At 39.5% G+C, this 18,134-nt stretch overlaps 1 protein-coding gene across 2 annotated transcripts in view; it reads left to right on the forward strand.

Moving 5' to 3' along the window:
* HSDL2 (hydroxysteroid dehydrogenase like 2) overlaps positions 1 to 17,814 on the forward strand; it is a 61,518-nt gene extending 43,704 nt beyond the window's left edge. The window contains exons 9-12 of one of the 2 annotated variants that reach the window (XM_088018891.1): positions 1,750 to 1,899; positions 4,557 to 4,685; positions 4,779 to 4,846; positions 17,045 to 17,131. In XM_088018891.1, coding sequence (XP_087875017.1) covers positions 1,750 to 1,899; positions 4,557 to 4,685; positions 4,779 to 4,819 — 320 coding nt within the window. In that variant the 3' untranslated portion in view covers positions 4,820 to 4,846; positions 17,045 to 17,131. Of the gene's footprint in view, positions 1 to 1,749; positions 1,900 to 4,556; positions 4,686 to 4,778; positions 4,847 to 17,044 lie in introns of both variants that reach the window. The other variant, XM_028107861.2, reaches the window with a different exon arrangement.
* The last annotated feature ends 320 nt before the right edge of the window (positions 17,815 to 18,134 follow it).

Genomic DNA, 18,134 nt, shown 5'->3' on the forward strand with positions numbered 1-18,134 from the left:
TTCTTAAAAATTTATTGAAGTGTAGTTGACACAGAGTATTACATTAGTTTCAGGTGTACAACAGTGATTGGACAACTCTATATGTTATGCTATGTTCACCACAAGTGTAGCCACCGTATGTCACCATACAGCGTTATTACAATAGCATTGACGGTCTTCCTTATGTTGTACCTTTTATCCCTGTGACTTACTCATTCCATAACTGAAAAGCCTGTACCTTTCACTCCCCTTTACCCTTTCTACCCATCCCCCAATTCTTCTGAGAACTTTTTGAGCTGTATACTTATGGACATTGCATACATGTTGTCCATCAATAAAAAGCAGCATGATGCCAAGGGCAAGGCAGTCAGGGTAGTTTGCTCTGGGTGTAGGCAGTAAAGGGGTGCACTATCTGTAATGAATTTAAAAATAATAACAAACTGACTCCAAGTTTTTTAAAAAGTGTGTATCTTCTTTGCTCCATTGGATCTTGAGGATTTCATCTTTAATATCTGTTTGGATTTTAACTTGTAAGAAGAGAAGGATTTTATTGTTGTTTTTGTCTGTCTCTGGAATCTTCATAGTGAAAGGTAATTTATATCCAGCAAATTTGGGATACTTTTATATTGCTTCTGTTGTACCATGGAGTATCTTTATGCTATCAATTAGATTTTATTTAATAACCTTTGGTGAGTTATATTGGACAATATGGCTGGGTATAATTTGAGTTGGGAAGAAGATGGAGAGTTAAATTTCAGTCTAGGACACAGATTGGCCTTGGAGTTAATTTAATTAATGAATTGTTCTCAACTTGTTTCTGGGGCAACTGCCAAACTACCCACAAGTGATTCCCAGAGGAGAATAAAGGAACAGAGGTTGGTATTGAGGGACAGCTTCATGCTATGGGAATCATCTTATGGACTGCAGATCCCCTGGCACATTATGTGCTGAATGGTTATGGCCAGTGGGTTAAGTGGATACAAGTTTAAAAATACTGTAACCTCCATTCCCCTGGCCTTGTGTTTCTTGGGGGGGGGGGGCGGGGGCGGGCGGCTTTTGTGAGGCTAATAGTCTCACCTCCCTCTTCATCCAGTGGGAGGAACCACCAGGCTGATGAAATTGGAAGAGGAAATGACTTTGTGTGGTTTAGACCGCTGTGAAGGTTCTTTCTTTCTGAGCAGGTTTTCCCTGTTCTTCACATGATCTTTACTTTCAGAGGCATTTCTAAGCCCTGATGGGAGGAAGCAGGTTCAATCCAGGGATGAAGGAACTAAGTTTAGTTTAGAGGCAAAGTTATCAGGAAGTTCACTTGATTGTTGATTCAAGCTACAATCTGCAATTCAGCTCCATTGATTTACATGGTTGATGTTCTGATCTCCAGTGTCGTCTTTTCTCATTTGGTTTTAGAACTCGGAGGGGGTAATAAAGGAGTGATTAATTATTACTCCTAAAAGTATGTTTAGATCTGTTTAAAAACAAACAAAAAAGCCACTATAGTTTAGTACTGGTTTGGATTTTTTTTAACCTAATCTGAGAGTCAGCCTTTTACTTGGAGAGTATAAACCATTTACATTTATAATCATAACGAATGTGTTTGGATGTTATTCCATCAATTTGATTTATGCTTTTTGATGTCACCAAATGTATTTAAAGTCATTTTTGTCAAACAAGTCTAGTTGGTGGCAAGTCTTTTCTGCTAATTAATTAATTCTGTGTGTGGCCTTATACTGCCTAGGCTTTCAAACCGTTTATATCAATAATATTTTACAGATGCTCTTCCGGAATTGAAAGAAGAGAAGTCACAGCCACCACCAAAACCACGTTCTGGAGCTGTGGCAGAAACATTTAGAATTGTTAAGGACTCTCTCAGTGATGATGTTGTTCAAGCCACTCAAGCAATTTATCAGTTTGAGCTCTCAGGTAAGGAAGATATCTGGGAATGTGGCGCTTTTATGAAATAAAGTAGGATATTTCCCTCAGAAGAAAATGAGCTTCCAGTAGCAATCACTTTGATAGTTGGCTGTATCCAGAACCCTTAACCCTAGAATGTAGACATTCAAGAATAGCAAATAACTACTGATTTATATTTTTAAGTTAATCTCAGTGCATATGGACACATGTAACGTAAAATCTCATTACATAGACTTCCAGTGTAAAATAAATTTTTGGCATATGTAGTTGAGAGAAAATCCTACTTAGGAGGGCATATGGATCATGACAGGTGGTGTAATACAGTAATGTATCATCAGCCACGGCACCTTGCCATTTTTATCTTTGAAATTAAGTCAGTCTGCATGTAGTCAGCTGAAATTATTCAAGTCAGTCTGCATGTAGTCAGCGTTTTCAAACTTACCAGTATTTTTCTTCTCAACATAGTATTAACACATATTAATGATAGCTTTAAGAACTAGCTACTTCAGTCTCATTGAATGCAAACTTTGACATTATCGGTTTTTTCCTTTGTCTCCTCTGTTTCCTCTCTTCTTCCTTTTTTCTCCTTAGAGCCCATGGTCCATTGCTTTAATCACTCTCTTGCCTGTATCCTAAATTTCCTGACCTTTTTGTGCTTATGTCACCACGTGTCAAAAACCTAGTCCTGGATGAATCACACTATCTGACTGTCCCACAGTTGCATCCAGGCTGGCTCCGTCCTCCTGGGGAAATGGAAAAAACCCATCACACTACCAGTAGATCTGTACCAGTAGACATTCATCATCGCCCTTCTTCATCTAGGGTCTCAGTGCGCCTCAGAATTCTGTATTTCTGTGGTCAGCTTCCTGCCTCATTTTCCACAGTGACTAATTTTAACACTTCCCAGTGCTCCACAAATCTCCCATCTCTCCCTTCACCACTTCCCTGCCAGTTTCAGCAGATAACCCCACCTCCTCTTTCACAGAGATAATAGAAACTGGCAGACAAAGTGCTTCAGCTTCCTGTCCTCTGATATCGAATCAGCTGTTATGAGCATCATTCTTTCTTCCTTCCCAGTAGAACAGAGCTCAGCTCTAGATTTATGCATCTCAAGCTTTAATGTTCATAGTGATCATCTGGGACCCTGCTAAAATGCAGAGTCTGATTCAGCATGTCTCAGGTAGGGTCTGAATTCTGCATTTCTGACACTGCAGTCCACAGATTGCACTTTGAGTAGCAAAGTTGTAGATCCCATTTCCTGTGGCCTCCTCAGGGATTTTGTGCTATTAATTATGCCCTCTCTCTCACCTGCGTATCCTGCAGCCTGCTTTCCGGTGATAATTTAACATTCTCAAAGTCTATTTCGTCTTTAAAACAAAACACAATGTCCCTAACCCCACTTCTTACCCCCACCATTCCTCTCCCTTTCACAGCCAAACTTCTCTTCATCTAGAGTTCACTCTACTCAGGTATTGTATTTCTCCATTCCGCTGAATTATGCTGTGACCACGGTCCTTGGTGACCTCTATGTCATCAGTGGGCCTTTGTCATTCTTACCTTGTCACCACTCTACGGCATTTGAAGTTGTTGACTGCTCTTGCCTTCTGGAAAGGCCCCTGTCCTTGGCTTCCCTGACAGTAGCTCTCCTTGCTTTCCTCCTCTGTCTGTAATCATCCTCGTCAGTTACAGACTTGCCCTAGGAAACCTCAGTCACTCACATGGCTTCAGTGACCATAGGCAGTGATTACTTATGTATCTATATTTTTAGCCTCATCAGACGTCATTTGACATTTTCACTTGGTTGTCACAAAGATGCCTCAATCTGAAAATGTCTAAAACTTAGCTCACCGTTCCCAACACCTGGCTCAGACACTGCCTGTTCAATCTGCTCTTCTTCAGTAGTCCTCTCTCAGTACAAAATACATCCATACTTACCTGGTTTCCTGAGCCAAAAACTGGCAAATCATTTCTTATGCACTCTCCATCCCTTTTCCTCATCATATTCATTTACTGAGTCTTGTGTTTCTGCTTTGACGTTCTCTCTCAAATATGCCTATTTCTCCCCAATCCCACAGCCACAGTCCTGATCCAGGCACACATCCTCAAGTTCCCAAACTACCCCAGTACCATCCTGCCTTGCCTTTTGCACCCTCTTTATCCCTCTCAGTGTATTCAACACGGTGCTCTTAGGGCGATCTATTTAAAGTACCAGCCTTATGTCATTCTTCTTCCATGGCACATCCCTTAGGATGAAGTCAGTGGATCTTTCAGATGGCCCACTACCCCCTACCTCTGGGCTGCTTCATGAGCTATCTCAGCCACTCTTCATTCTCTTTCTACCTTTAGTCCTCCTACACTGTTTTCAGCTCCTCATCTGGCTAATTCTTACCTGACTTTTCAATCTCATCTTCCACGGGGCTTGCCTGACTCCACATTACCCTCTACTTCATCTTGTTTAAGAGCCATGTTACTGCAGGGTCTTCAGAGCCTAGCCCAGTGCCTGGCACGGAAGTACTTAATAAATATTTACTGAATTTGATAGAGGCCCGAGGGTTTTAACCTGGAAAACAGCATTATGTAAAATTATTCTAACTGTAGCACTTACTGAGTTTAAGAAGAATGGGGCTTCTTTGGCATTTTTTTCCATATCTTTGTATTTTGTGTAGGTGAAGATGGTGGAACGTGGTTTCTTGATCTTAAAAGCAAAGGTGGGAATGTTGGATACGGAGAGCCCTCTGATCAGGCAGATGTGGTGATGAGTATGTCTACTGATGATTTTGTAAAAATGTTTTCAGGTGAGTTTTCAATTTTATTAATTTACTGATTGTTCAAGGAAAATTTACTTCTAACTTTATTCCTTTCCAAATAATCGAGACTTGTGTTTGTAGCCGTAGAATCTGAGCGGCTATTGATGTTAAAGAGCACATAGTCTTCAGAAGGTGGGCCTTACTGTTTGGTAAGTTCTTACTGTTCAACCAACAAGTGGGAAGTCGAAGTTAGAATTTCCTTTTTGTGTGACTGAGAAGCGCATAAGATAATCTTGGGAATAGAGAGGTAATTCAAAAGGACTCATAGGTGGACTTTATTTCTACTAGTTGGACTAAAATAGCCTTTCCAATAACACCTGGGACACAGGCGGTGCTAACCTCAGCTGGACCTCATTTATTCAGAGTAAGGTCTTGCTTTGATCTTGGCACGACTGTAATAGGAAACAGGGGCCCTCTCCTGTGGCCCCGTGATCCTGCTTTCTGTGAAATCCTTAACCAAGAGAACCTTTTGCATAGTTTTCTGTTCTGCCTGTGTACCTCTTAACTATGCCAGAGAATTTTAAGGGAATTTTTTCTATTTTCTACTCTTAGAATACTACTCCAAATGGTAATTATCACATGTATTTATTAGAAACAACACTTTAATAACATTCTAATAAAAAAAAATTCACTTAGTGATCTATAAATGTAATTCATTCTTTGTTCTGTTTTAATCTTCATAAATTGAAGATCACAGTGTGTACTCTGTGCCCTCTGGATCTTGCTTTCCAGTTCCTTTTTTTTTTTTAAGATTTTATTCATTTATTTTTGAGAGAGAGCATGCATGAGTGGGGAGGAGGGGCAGAGGGACAAGCAGACTCCCCGCTGAGCAGGGAGCCGGATACGGGACTCGATCCCAGGATCCCAGGATCCCAGGATCCTGACCTGAGCTGAAGGCAGACGCCCAACCCACTGAGCCACCCAGGCGCCCATTGCTTTCCAGTTCTAATCCAGGATGCTAATGGCCTACATATTATCTGAGCCAGTCTGTGTATGTTACTAGTCATTGAGGTCTCAACTTTTCCTTTTTTTTTTTTTTAAGATTTATTTATTTTAGAGTGCGAGAATGGGGGTGGGGGCAGAAGGAGAGAATCTTCAAGCGGACTCCCCACTGAGCGCAGAACCCAGTGCAGAGCTCAGTTTCACAACCCATGAGATCATGACCTGAGCTAAAACCAATAGTCAAACACTTAACTGATTGAGCCCTCCAGGCGCCCTGACCTTTTTTTTTTTTACAGTAGTATTAAATAACTCATGGTACAAAATCAGAAAATACACTTAAGAAAAAGCAAAACAAAGATACTTCTTTTTTAAAATATTTATTTATTTTTTTTAAGATTTTATTTATATATTTGACAGAGAGAGACAGAGAGGGAACACAAGCAGGGGGAGTGTGAGAGGTAGAAGCAGGCTTCCTGCGGAGCAGGGAGCCCGATGCGGGGCTCGATCCCAGGACCCTGGGATCATGACCTGAGCCGAAAGCAGACGCTTAATGACTGAACCACCTGGGCGCCCCTATTTATTTATGTTTTAAGATTTTATTTATTTATTAGAGAAAGAGAGCATGAGCAGGGGAGAGGGGCAAAGGGAGAGGAAGAAGCAGAGTCCCCGCTGAGCAAGGAGCCCAATATGGGACTCGATCCCAGGACACTGGGATCATGACCTGAGCCGAAGGCAACCGCTTAACCAACTGAGCCACCCAGGCACCCCAAGATTTATTTATTTTAGAGAGAGAGAGTGCATGAGCAGGGGGAGGGGCATAGGGAGAGGGAGAGAGAATCTCAAGCAGACCTCCCCACTGAGTGAGGAGCCTGATACGGGGCTCAATCCAGGACCCTGAGATCATGACCTGAGCTGAAATCAAGAATCAGCCGCCTACCCAACTGAGCCACCCAAGTACCCCTAAGCAAAATAAAGATACTTCTTTAAAGAATCGCACTACTGAGAAATCAACCATTAGTTGATTTTGGTTTAGAGTCATATATATTTCTGTGAATGTATATAAATATACACGTGTGCTTATAAAAACAGGATTATAGCATTACTGCTGTTTGGCAGTGTTTTTCACTCACACATTTTAACATCTTTCAGTGTTAATAATTATCTCTTTAGTCATTTTCAGTAGTGTCTTAAGTGTTTTAGTATTCCAACAACTATGTCCTCATAAAACTTAAAGTGCTTTGGACATAGATGCTCAGTAAATGTTGGCAAATTTATATTTTATAAATAATATTTTGAACTTAAAGATCATTTAAAATAAAAATTGTCAATTTCTAAACTGAAATAATAATTATAGCTAATATGCACTGTATGATTACTATGAGTTAAGCAATACTCCAGGGGTGGCTGGGTGGCTCAGTCGTTAAGCGTCTGCCTTCGGCTCAGGTCATGATCCCAAGGTCCTGGGATCGAGCCCTGCATCGGGCTCCTTGCTCAACAGGAAGCCTGCTTCTCCCTCTGCCACTCCCTCTGCTTGTGTTCCCTCTCGCTGTGTCTCTCTCTGTCAAATAAATAAGTAAAATCTTTAAAAAAAAACAACCACAATACTCCACACAGTGCTTGGAGATAAAATATTTCCTCCATTTTACAAAAATGGAAACTGAGACACCAGTGGATTAAATAATAAACTCAAGGTCACATAGTGAAGAAACGTTGAAGCCAAAATTTGAATCCAAGCTAACTCTTGGGCTCATGCTCTTTCAATCATTACGCTACTCTGCCCTCCAAAGGTGAAAGTCAAATGACTTCTTTAATTTATATTTTATTTGTGTATCATTAACCTGTAGTAATGGGCTTTCCATTTATATCTTTCTGTGAATGTGCTCCTGGATTGACTAGGGGAAGTCAGTCAGATAAAGGAGTAACTTTAAAAAAAAGTATTCTTACAAGGTTTCTTACAGCGACAGTGACTTGACTTCTGCTTCTTACGTCCTTTTGTTCTTCCTCATTATTCCATCTGCTTTCCTTTGAAGGGCCACAATTTAGACCTTATATCCTTGTATGGTTTCTCTTTTAAGAAACCATAGCCATTTCTGACCTAATTTGTATAGTGGATACTTTATAAATAGAAAAACTTTAAGCAACTAGTGATCATCTAATCAAAATCTCCTTTTGGCCAGTAGGGGCCACTGTAGGGTTGAGCATTAGAATAGAAAGGAAATAAATTGTACAAGATTACCTGTTTAATATAGGGAGGAGATACGATGTTGTGCTTACTAGCTATTTTAAAATTATTTTTTAAACAGTTTTATTGAGGGATAATTTACATATCATAAAATATGTATAAAGGTTAAACATGATTTTTAGTAGATTTATAGAGTTGTACACCCATCGCTTACAATCCAGTTTGAGAAATTTCCATCACGCCAGAAAATTCTCTCATGTCTCATTGTAATCATTCCCCATTTTTACCCTCAGCTAGCCAAACACTAATTTGTTTTCTGTCTCTGTAGATTTCTGAATAGTTGATGTAAATGCAGTCAAACAGTATATAGTCTTTTGTATCTGGCATCATTTACCATAGGGCTTTTGAGATTCATCCATTCGTGTTGTAGCATGTATCAGTAGTTCAGTTCCTTTTTATTGCTGAATAGTATTCAACTGTATGGATATACTACCTACTATTTATCCACTCACCAGATGGTGGACATTTGGATTATTTTAAGTTTTGGGCTATTGTGAATAACGCTGCTCTGCGTATGGTCGTACATGTATTTGGGTGGATGTGTATTTTCGTTTCTCTTAGATAGATTCCTAAGAGTGGAATTGCTGGGTCACATGGTAAGTAGATAAGTTTTGAGAAACTGCCAAACCATTTGCTAAAGTGGCTGTACTAATTTTACCTTCTCATTAGTAATGTGTGAAGGTTCCAGTTTCTCCAAATTCTCACCGAAACTTACTAGTGTTGGGTTTTTTTTACAGCTTTATTGAGGTATATTTGACAAAAACTATATATATTTAAGGTATAAAACAGAATGACTGGATACATATACATTGTTAAATAACTATAATCAAGCTAATTAACACATTCATCATCCTACATAGAATTACCTTTTCTATGTTTGTAGTGAGAACATTTTAAGATCTAAGCAAATTTCACATATGCAATACAGTATTATTAACTGAAGTCACCATGCTGTACATTAGATCCCCAGGAATTGTTCAACTTATAGCTGAAAGTTTGTACCCTTTGACCAGCATCTCCCCATTTCTCTCACCCCCAACTCCTGGCAACCACCATTTTACCCTCTGCTCCTGGATTCCACTAAAAGTGAGATTATACAGTATTTGTCTTTCTGGGTCTAGGTTCACCCATGTTGTCACAAACGTTAGTGTCTTTGATATTATAGCCATTCCAGTGAGTGTGTGGTGGTATCTCTTTGTGACTTGAATTTGTATTTCCTTAACATTGAGCATCTTTCCATGTGCTTAATAGCTCTTTACATTGATGAACTGTTCAAAACTTTAGCTCGTCTTTAAATTGACTTGTCTTTTTATTATTAAATTGCAAAATTCTTTATAAATTCTAGATGCATGTGATTTGCAAATATTTTCTCTCAGTCTCTGTGCCTTATCTTTTCATTTTCTTAATGATGTCTTTTGAGTTACAGGAGTTTTTTAGAATTGATAAAGGCTAATCCATCAATTCTTTCTTTTATGGTTCATGCTTTTTCCCTGAAGTATTTCATTCTTCTTTATGCTGTTGTGAATGGAATTATTGTCTTTAATTTTATTTTTGAATGATCTGTTCCTAGTATACATAAAAACAGTTAATTTTGTGTATTGATTTTATATCCTGCGAAAAGCCAGTGAAGCCATTTGGACCTGGGATTTTTTGTGGGAAAATTTTGAATTATTAATTCAATTTATTGTTATATGTAACAGTAGCTTTTATTTTTTAACAGCTTTATTGAGGAATAATTCACATACCGTACAATTCATCCATTTAAAGTGTACAGTTAAATAGTTCTTAGCATATTCACAGATATTTGCAACCAGCACCACAGTTGCTTTTAGAACGTTTTCATCACCTCAAAAAGAAACCCCATACCCGTTAGCTGTTAACCCCATATCTCCCATCAACCTGCCTTCAGCTGTAAGCAACCACTGATCTACTTTTTATCTCTATAGATTTCCCTTTTCTGGACTCTGATATGAACAGAATAGTGGATTTATGTTTTCATTTCTTTTGCAATGCTGGTTCATGTGGTAAATCTATGTTTAACTCTTTGAAGAACTGCTAGATTTTTCCACAGCAGCTATACCATTGACATTCCCACTAGCAGTATAGGAAGGTTTCTGTTTCTTTGTATTCTTGCCCTTACCAGCACTCCTTATTTTTTAGTTTTAATAGCCATCCTAGTGGGTGTGAAGTGATACCGCACTGTGGTTTTGATTTGCATTTTCCTAATGACTAATGATGTGTTCAGCATTTTTTCATGTGCTTATGGGTTACATGTACACCTTCCTTTTTTTTTTAAGATTTTATTTATTTGACAGAGAGAGACACAGAGAGCGAGAAAGGGACACAAGCAGGGGGAGGGTCAGAGGGAGAAGCAGGCTTCCTGCTGAGCAGGGAGCCCGATGTGGGGCTTGATCCCAGGACCCTGGGACCACGACCTGAGCCAAAGGCAGACGCTTAACGATTGAGCCGCCCAGGCACCCCACATGTTTATCTTCCTTGAAGAAACACCTATTTGGGTCCTTTGCACATTTTAATTGGGTTGTCTTTTTTTTACTGAGTTTTAAGAATTCTTTATATATTCCAGATATAAAGCGGATATCCTGTATGAAGTGTATTTGCAGATATGTTTTCTCAGTTTTTTGGGTTATCTTTTCACTTTTTTGATGATGTAGTTTGAAACACAAAAGTTTTAGATTTTGATGAAGTCCAATTTGTAGTTCTTTTTCTTTTGTTGCTTGTGCTTTCATTGTCATATCTAAGAATCTTGGTGAAACCTAAGTTTTAAAGATTTGCGATTCACTTTTTTTTGAGGGTTTTTTTTTTGAAAGAGTTGAGGGGGCAGAGGGAGAGGAAGAGAGAGAATTTTTTTTTTAAGATGTTATTTATTTATTTGAGAGAAAGTGTGAGTGGGGATGAGGGGCAGAGGGAGAAGCAGACTCCCCCAGCAGGGAGCCCAAGGCAGGCCTTGATCACAGGACCCAAGATCATGACCTGAGCCGAAGGCAGCCGCTTAACCAACTGAGCCACCCAGGGGCCCCGAGAGAGAATCTTAAGCAGAATCCACGCCCAGAGCAGAGTCCAACATGGGATTCGATCTTACAACCCTGAGATCATGACTTGAGTCAAAATTAAGAGTAAGACACTTAACCAACGGAACCACCCAGGCACCCCAGAGGGTTTGTATTTTTATTTTTTTAAAGACTTATTTATTTATTTTAGAGAACACAGCGGGGAGGGGCAGAGGGAGAGGGAGAGAGAAACTCAAGCAGGTCCGTGCTGAGCATGAACCCAACGTGGGACCCAGTCTCACAACTCGAAGGTCACGACCTGAGCCAAAACCACGGGTCTGACATTTAACTGACTGCACCACCCAGGTGCCCCTTTATATTTTTAAGATTTTGTTTTTATTTATTTATTTTTTAGTTTTTTTAAAAAAATTTATTTGACAGAGAGAGACAGCGAGAGAGGGAACACAAGCACGGGGAGTGGGAGAGGGAGAAGCAGGCTTCCCACGGAGCAGGGAGCCCGATGCAGGCCTCGATCCCAGGACTCTGGGATCATGAGCTGAGCCGAAGGCAGACACTTAACGACTGAGCCACCCAGGCGCCTCAAGATTTTATTTTTTAAAATAATCTCTACACCCAGGGCGCCTGGGTGGCTCAGTTGGTTAAGCCACTGCCTTCGGCTCAGGTCATGATCCTGGAGTCCCGGGATCGAGTCCCGCATCAGGCTCCCTGCTCGGCAGGGAGTCTGCTTCTCCCTCTGACCCTCTCCCCTCTCATGTGCTCTCTCTCTCTCTCTCATTCTTTCTCTCAAATAAATAAATAAAACCTTTAATAAAAAAATAAAAATAAAAAAAAAATAAAATAATCTCTACACCCAACATGGAACTCAAACTTACAACCCCGAGATCAGAAGTTGCATGCTCTTCTGACTGAGCCAGCCTGGCGCCCCTTTTTTGAGGGTTTTTAGATTTAGCTCTCACAGGTCTCTGACCCATTTTGAGCTGATACGTGTGTATGATGTGAAGTAGAAGCCCAACTTCATTTGTTTGTATGTGGATATCCAGTTATCCCAGCACCATTTGTTAAATAGACTATTGTTTTCCCATTGAATGGTCTTGGCAACCTTGTTAAAGATCAGTTGACCATAGGTGTTTGGGTTTGTTAAACCCATAAAATATATAGGTAAAGTTAATTTAGAATTACCGCATGACCCAGCATTTCCACTCCCATATTCAGAAGAAAATTCTCAAATATGTATATATGTATGTTCATAGCAGCACTATCCACAGTAGCCAAAAGTTGGAAACAACCCAGGTGGCCATTAGCAGATGAATGAATAAACAAATTATTTGTGTGTGTTTGTGTGTATAATGAAATATTATTCAGCCATAAAAAGAAGTGAAGTACTGATTCATCATACAATGTGGAAGAACCTTGAGAACTTAATAAGCGAAAAAAGCCTGACAAAAGATCACATATTTATGAATCCTTTCATATGAAACACTAGAATAGGTAAATTCATAGAGACAGAAAGCTAATTGGTGGTTGCCAGGGTCTAGAAGGAGGGGAACTGTTAATGCATAGTGGGTACAGGGTTTCCTTTTGGGGGATGGAAATGTTTTGGGACTAGATAGAGGTGGTGGTTGTACGACCTTGTGACTGTACTTAAATGCTACTGAATTGTTCACTTTAGAATGGTTAAGTTTATGTCATGTGAATTTCACCTCAGTTTTTAAAGTACCTATTTTTATTTTATTAAAAAATTTTTAAAGTAATCTCTATACCCAACATGGGGTTTGAACTCATGACCCCAGGATCAAGAGTTACACATTCCACCAACTGAGCCAGCCAAGTTCCCCAAAGTATATATTTTTAAAAGGTGTTCTTTGGCCTTTCCCCCTTTCACTGCACAGAGGTGATCGCCTTCAGGTCTTTCTGGTGTCTCTTTCATTCTGTAACTCCGCCTTTTTCAATATGATCACATTTCTCAATGTTAGATGTATACTTAAGCACTGTTTTATTTAGATTCACTAACCTAAAGACTGGTGGGTGAGATTTAAGTTCTCTTATAGCCCCTTGATTTTGCTTTACCTCCCCCTTACCCATACCCCCAATATAATTATCATTCTTGCCTAAATCAGTACTCTATGTTTAAATAATTATGATTCTGCTGTAGTTTGCTGCTGAGTCAAATAGTATACTATTATTATGTTTCCTCTCAGAGGACTTTTCTTTTTCCTAGATATAAATAATTGTCCTATTTTTCCCCCCACTAAAATAGGTATAAAAAACTACGCAGAATCTTCCTATACTCTTCCCACAACCTTTTGATACAATTTTCCACTCTGCCAAATGTGTCAGATTACCTGTCTGTCTGCTTTTTTCCTGGAGCCCTTTGTCTTGTTATAATAGATAGATAGGCTTATTAAGCCTGCTACACAACTGTGATCCTAGAAATTTTTAACTCTCTCCTGCACTGAATCTCTTTATTTCCTGTGTCCCATGTTCTTTCTTGGTTTACATCCTCTTTTGGCGGCACACGTTCTCCAGTAGCTTCGTGAGAAAGGAGATATAAGAGATGGTATTTTTTGAGTCTCAAACTGCTTGTATTCTGCCAGCACGTTGCTTGGCTGGGTAGAGCTTTCTGGGTTGAAACTCATTTTTCTTCAGAATTGTGAAGCCAAGGGGCGCCTGGGTCATTCAGTCAGTTAAGCGCCTGACTCTTGATTTTGGCTCAGGTCATGATCTCAGGGTTGTGGGATCGAGCCCTGCATTGGTCTCCACACTCAGCGTGGAGTCTTCTGGAGTTTCTTCCCCTCTGCCTCCCCCTCTGCCCCTTCCCCTGCTCACATGCTCTCTCTCTCTCTCTGTCAAATAAACAAATAAATGGAATCTTAAAAAAAAAAATAATGAAGCCACTGCTCCATCTTCTAAGATTACCACTGAGAATTTGATACTATTGTTTTTCTTAATCTTTGTATCTACCCCCTCTTCTTTCCAAAAGCTTTGGAATCAAAATGCTTTCTTTCTCTATAGTGGTTTGATATTTCATGATGAAGCAAGGTAGTGTGGTCTTTATTCTTTCATTTTCTTGGGTGCTTGATGGACTCCTTGGGAATGTATCTTATATTATTTCTTTGATAGTTCTCTCAGTTCTCACTTTCGGGAGAGAACATTCGATCTTTGATTCGATCTTTGACCATCTCTTTCTCCTTTTTTTTTTTTTTAATTTTTTTTTTTTTGACCATCTCTTTCTCCTATTGCACATGTTTTTATATGACTTTTTTACTTTTGGGGAGATTGATTCACCTTATTTCTACTTACTATCTTTTTTTATATAGTAAGGAGAAACTCTATTTGTAGAGTATTTTGGGGGTGGTGCATGGAGAGAGACTTTTGCAGTCGTGGGGGGATGGTAGCAACGGAGAAGATTGACTTCTGTGACCAGAAGATCTGCAAGTGCCTCTTGCCTTTTGTATTTTAATATTATCTCTCAGGGTGCCTGGGTGGCTCAGTTGGTTGGGCGACTGCCTTCGGCTCAGGTCATGATCCTGGAGTCCCGGGATCGAGTCCTGCATCAGGCTCCCTGCTCAGCAGGGAGTCTGCTTCTCCCTTGGACCCTCCCCCATCTCATGCTCTCTCTCTCTATCTCATTCTCCCTCTCAAATAAATAATAAATAAAATCTTTAAAAAAATATTATCTCTCAAATTTTTAATTTCTAGGAGTTCACCATTGTGGTCACTGTTTCTTCTCTTATTACCCCCTTTCCACTCGCTGGATCCCATTCCATTCCCCTTCTTCTGCTTCTCTCCCTTACCCTCATTCTCCTCCCATACCCCTTCAAGTCATCTCCCCTATTTCTCCCTCTTTCCTGTGCTTCTCTTCTTCCCCCTTTCTCCAGCATTCTGTTCTTGATACACTGCTGTTGTATCTTCTCTTATCCATACGGACATGAACTGTGGAATTTTTTGTTGTTGTTTACTTTGTTTTAGCTTTCTTCAGTGCCTGCCATATGGCTTTTATCTGTTTTTTTTTTTTTGTCTCCATTTGATGTCCATTGGTCTTTATAGGCAGGGCTCCATAAAGCTGGTGAAAGCTGTGTATGTGTGAGCAAGGCTTATGGACTGGTGGGCTTCACTGTAGGGCGACAGAACCGGGAGCCAGTTTTTCAGCAGGAGGGCACCCAGATGTCAGTGTTTGTAAGTTTCTGGAGGAGCTGTTCTGTTCCTTTATTATTTTTTTTAAGATTTTATTTATTTAAGAGAGAATGAGAGAGAGAGAGAGAGCACATGAGAGGGGGGAGGGAGAAGCAGACTCCCCACGGAGCAGGGAGCCCGTCACGGGACTCCATCCCGGGACTCCAGAATTATGACCTGAGCTGAAGGCAGTCGCTTAACCAACTGAGCCATCCAGGCGCCCTGTTCTGTTCCTTTAAAGAGCAAAGATTTTCCGGGGCAACTGGGTGGCTCAGTCGTTAAGCGTCTGCCTTCGGCTCAGGTCATGATCCCAGGGTTCTGGGATCGAGCCCCGCATCGGGCTCCCTGCTTGGCGGGAGGCCTGCTTCTCCCTCTCCCACCCCCCCTGCTTGTGTTCCCTCTCTCGCTGTGTCTCTGTCAAATGAATAAAATCTTAAAAAAAAAAAAAAAGATTTTCCAGTATCTTCTATGTAAATCAAAACTATCCCTTAGTTTATTATTTGTAAATGTAGGTATTTTAACATCACATTTCCATAGAATAATGCGCAGCTATTTATTCATTAAAGAATTGGACTTGATTCTTTCTATCGCTAAGCAATCTATAATGCTTTGTAACAACCCCTACATAGAATAATTTAAAGGTATTTAATATCTCAACATATATAAATACATTAACCCACACATTTTTTTTTTCTACAAAGAGCCCATCTGCGTGTGGCTCAGTAGAAGTTTACTAATGCACCAGACACATATTGTGCCTGCTGGAGAGATGATCTATAAATAAATTGGCATCATATAGCTCAGAAAACTATAAATAAGAATCAGGGGCACCTGGGTGGCTCAATCGGTTAAGTGTCCAACTCTTTTTTTTTTTTTTAAGATTTTATTTATTTATTTGACAGAGAGAGACACAGCGAGAGAGGGAACACAAGCACGGGGAGTGGGAGAGGGAGAAGCAGGCTTCCCGCCGAGCAGGGAGCCCAATGTGGGGCTCTATCCCAGGACCCTGGGACCATGACCTGAGCCGAAGGCAGATGCTTAACAACTGAGCCTTGATTTCAGCTCAGGCCATGATCTCAAGGTCATGGGATTGAGCCCCACATCCGGCTCTGTGCTTAGCACAGAGTCTGCTGGAGATTCTTTCCTTCTCCTTTACCCACTGCCCCTTCCCCTGTTCACATGTGTGTGTTCTCTCTCTCTCAAATAAATAAAATCTTAAAAAAAAAAAAAAATCAGAAACACCTGGCTTTGAATTGCAGTGTGTCATATACAAGCTGTGTGACACTGAGTGAGTCAGAATCCTTTCTGAGCCTCGGTTTCCTAATTAATTCCACCGTGTGCCTGACCCTGTACTAGCACTGGAATAAGAGTAGCAAATAAAGTTTCTTCCCTCCATGGAGCTTCTGTTTCTTTTACGTTGTTAATAACTACAGTTCTGTTGTAATGCTCATGTCTTCCATCCTGGCATTTCTGTGGTTAAAATACTGCTAACACATACTTTTGTTGTCTGTACACTATGTTTTTAATAATTTCTTAAGAATATTATATGCATTTATACCATTTGATTTTTTGAATCTAAACCTGAAATGTTAAAAGTGTAATGAACTATAATAGATTGGAAAATTAACTAAAATAGTATTTGTTTACTACAATTCATGTGAGGGCCATGTATCCTTTAATGTGTTGTAACTAGTATATAAATGTTGCATGTTCAGCTCTTTGGTATAATCTTTTGCTGATTGTTTTTACATTATCTCTCATGTTATAAGATATTGTTAATATCTAAGTCTAGGAATTGGGATTCCCAAGATACTGATTAAAAAAAAAAATTATGGAATAGAAATTTGTGCGCTTCAGAGGTTTATAGAACTCAAGATTCTTTTTATAATGCATGTTCTTGAAGTGTTATCTCCCTAAGGGCACTAATGGATGCTTTTCCTTCCCTCATTTTCTCATTTTAGGAAAACTAAAACCAACAATGGCATTCATGTCAGGAAAATTGAAGATTAAAGGAAACATGACCCTAGCAATCAGATTGGAGAAGCTAATGAATCAGTTGAATGCCAAGTTATGAAGGAAAAGAAAAAAAAATGTCGATCACTAAGCTCAAAAAGTAAAAGGGATCAACAGTTAAAATCTGTTTGTTTTTTTCCCTTTCGTATTATAAGGATATGCAAATTTGTTTTGGAAAAAACAATTTCTGTATCTATAAGACTTGAAATTGTAATTAAAACGGCTAACTAATTAAACATAAGCTTCATTAAGTGGAACTCTAAGACAGTCTGCCCATGGAATTTTCTGAGTTTTGCCCTCTGAGAGCTAGATTTCATTCATTGTGGGAAAGGTATGACCCGGTTTAAGGAGTAAAATTAGCTCTTCTTTATCTCCCATGTAAAAGGAGATTAATCTGTTTTAAATTTTTCAGTTTGGGATTGTATGCTAATGAAATATTAATGATATTTTAGATTTTCATATACTTGTTTTAAGGAAGATCTTCTATAATGCATTTTTGCGGAAATCACATAAACTAATAAATAGTGAAGACTAATGAAACAAAAACAGTTTTTCATTCTAACTAGCTTTCCAGGTATAAGTTACCTATTATTAATGTAATTTTGCTAATGTAATTCAGTATGTATCCTCTTTTAAATGTGTAAAAATATCTTAAAATAAAATAATTTCTCCCCAGAAGTATGCACTTGGTCACAGTGTTGTAAAAAGAGAACGTCAGAATAGATGGTTGTTAAGTGCTGAATTGTAAACCTCCCAGGCTCATTTGTTGAAATCCTAACACACATACATGCACACACACGTCCTCCCCACGTCCCCCCCACGTTGAAAGAATTATTAAGTTAAAATGAGGCTTTTAGGGTGGGTTCTAATCCAGTCAGACTGGGGTCCTTCTAAGAAGAGGAAATTTGGAGATAAAAGACCAGGGATGCACACACACAAAGGAATGACCATGTGAGGACCAGCAGGCCTCAGAAGAAATCACATCTACCAAGACTCCTGTTCTCCAGAACTGAAAGATATCTATTGGTTTAGCACCCC

The sequence above is a fragment of the Eumetopias jubatus genome, unplaced genomic scaffold, assembly GCF_037043125.1.
Source record: "Eumetopias jubatus isolate StellerSeaLion01/CBP00866 unplaced genomic scaffold, mEumJub1_p1.0 scaffold_15, whole genome shotgun sequence".
In the NCBI taxonomy this organism is placed as follows: domain Eukaryota; kingdom Metazoa; phylum Chordata; class Mammalia; order Carnivora; family Otariidae; genus Eumetopias; species Eumetopias jubatus.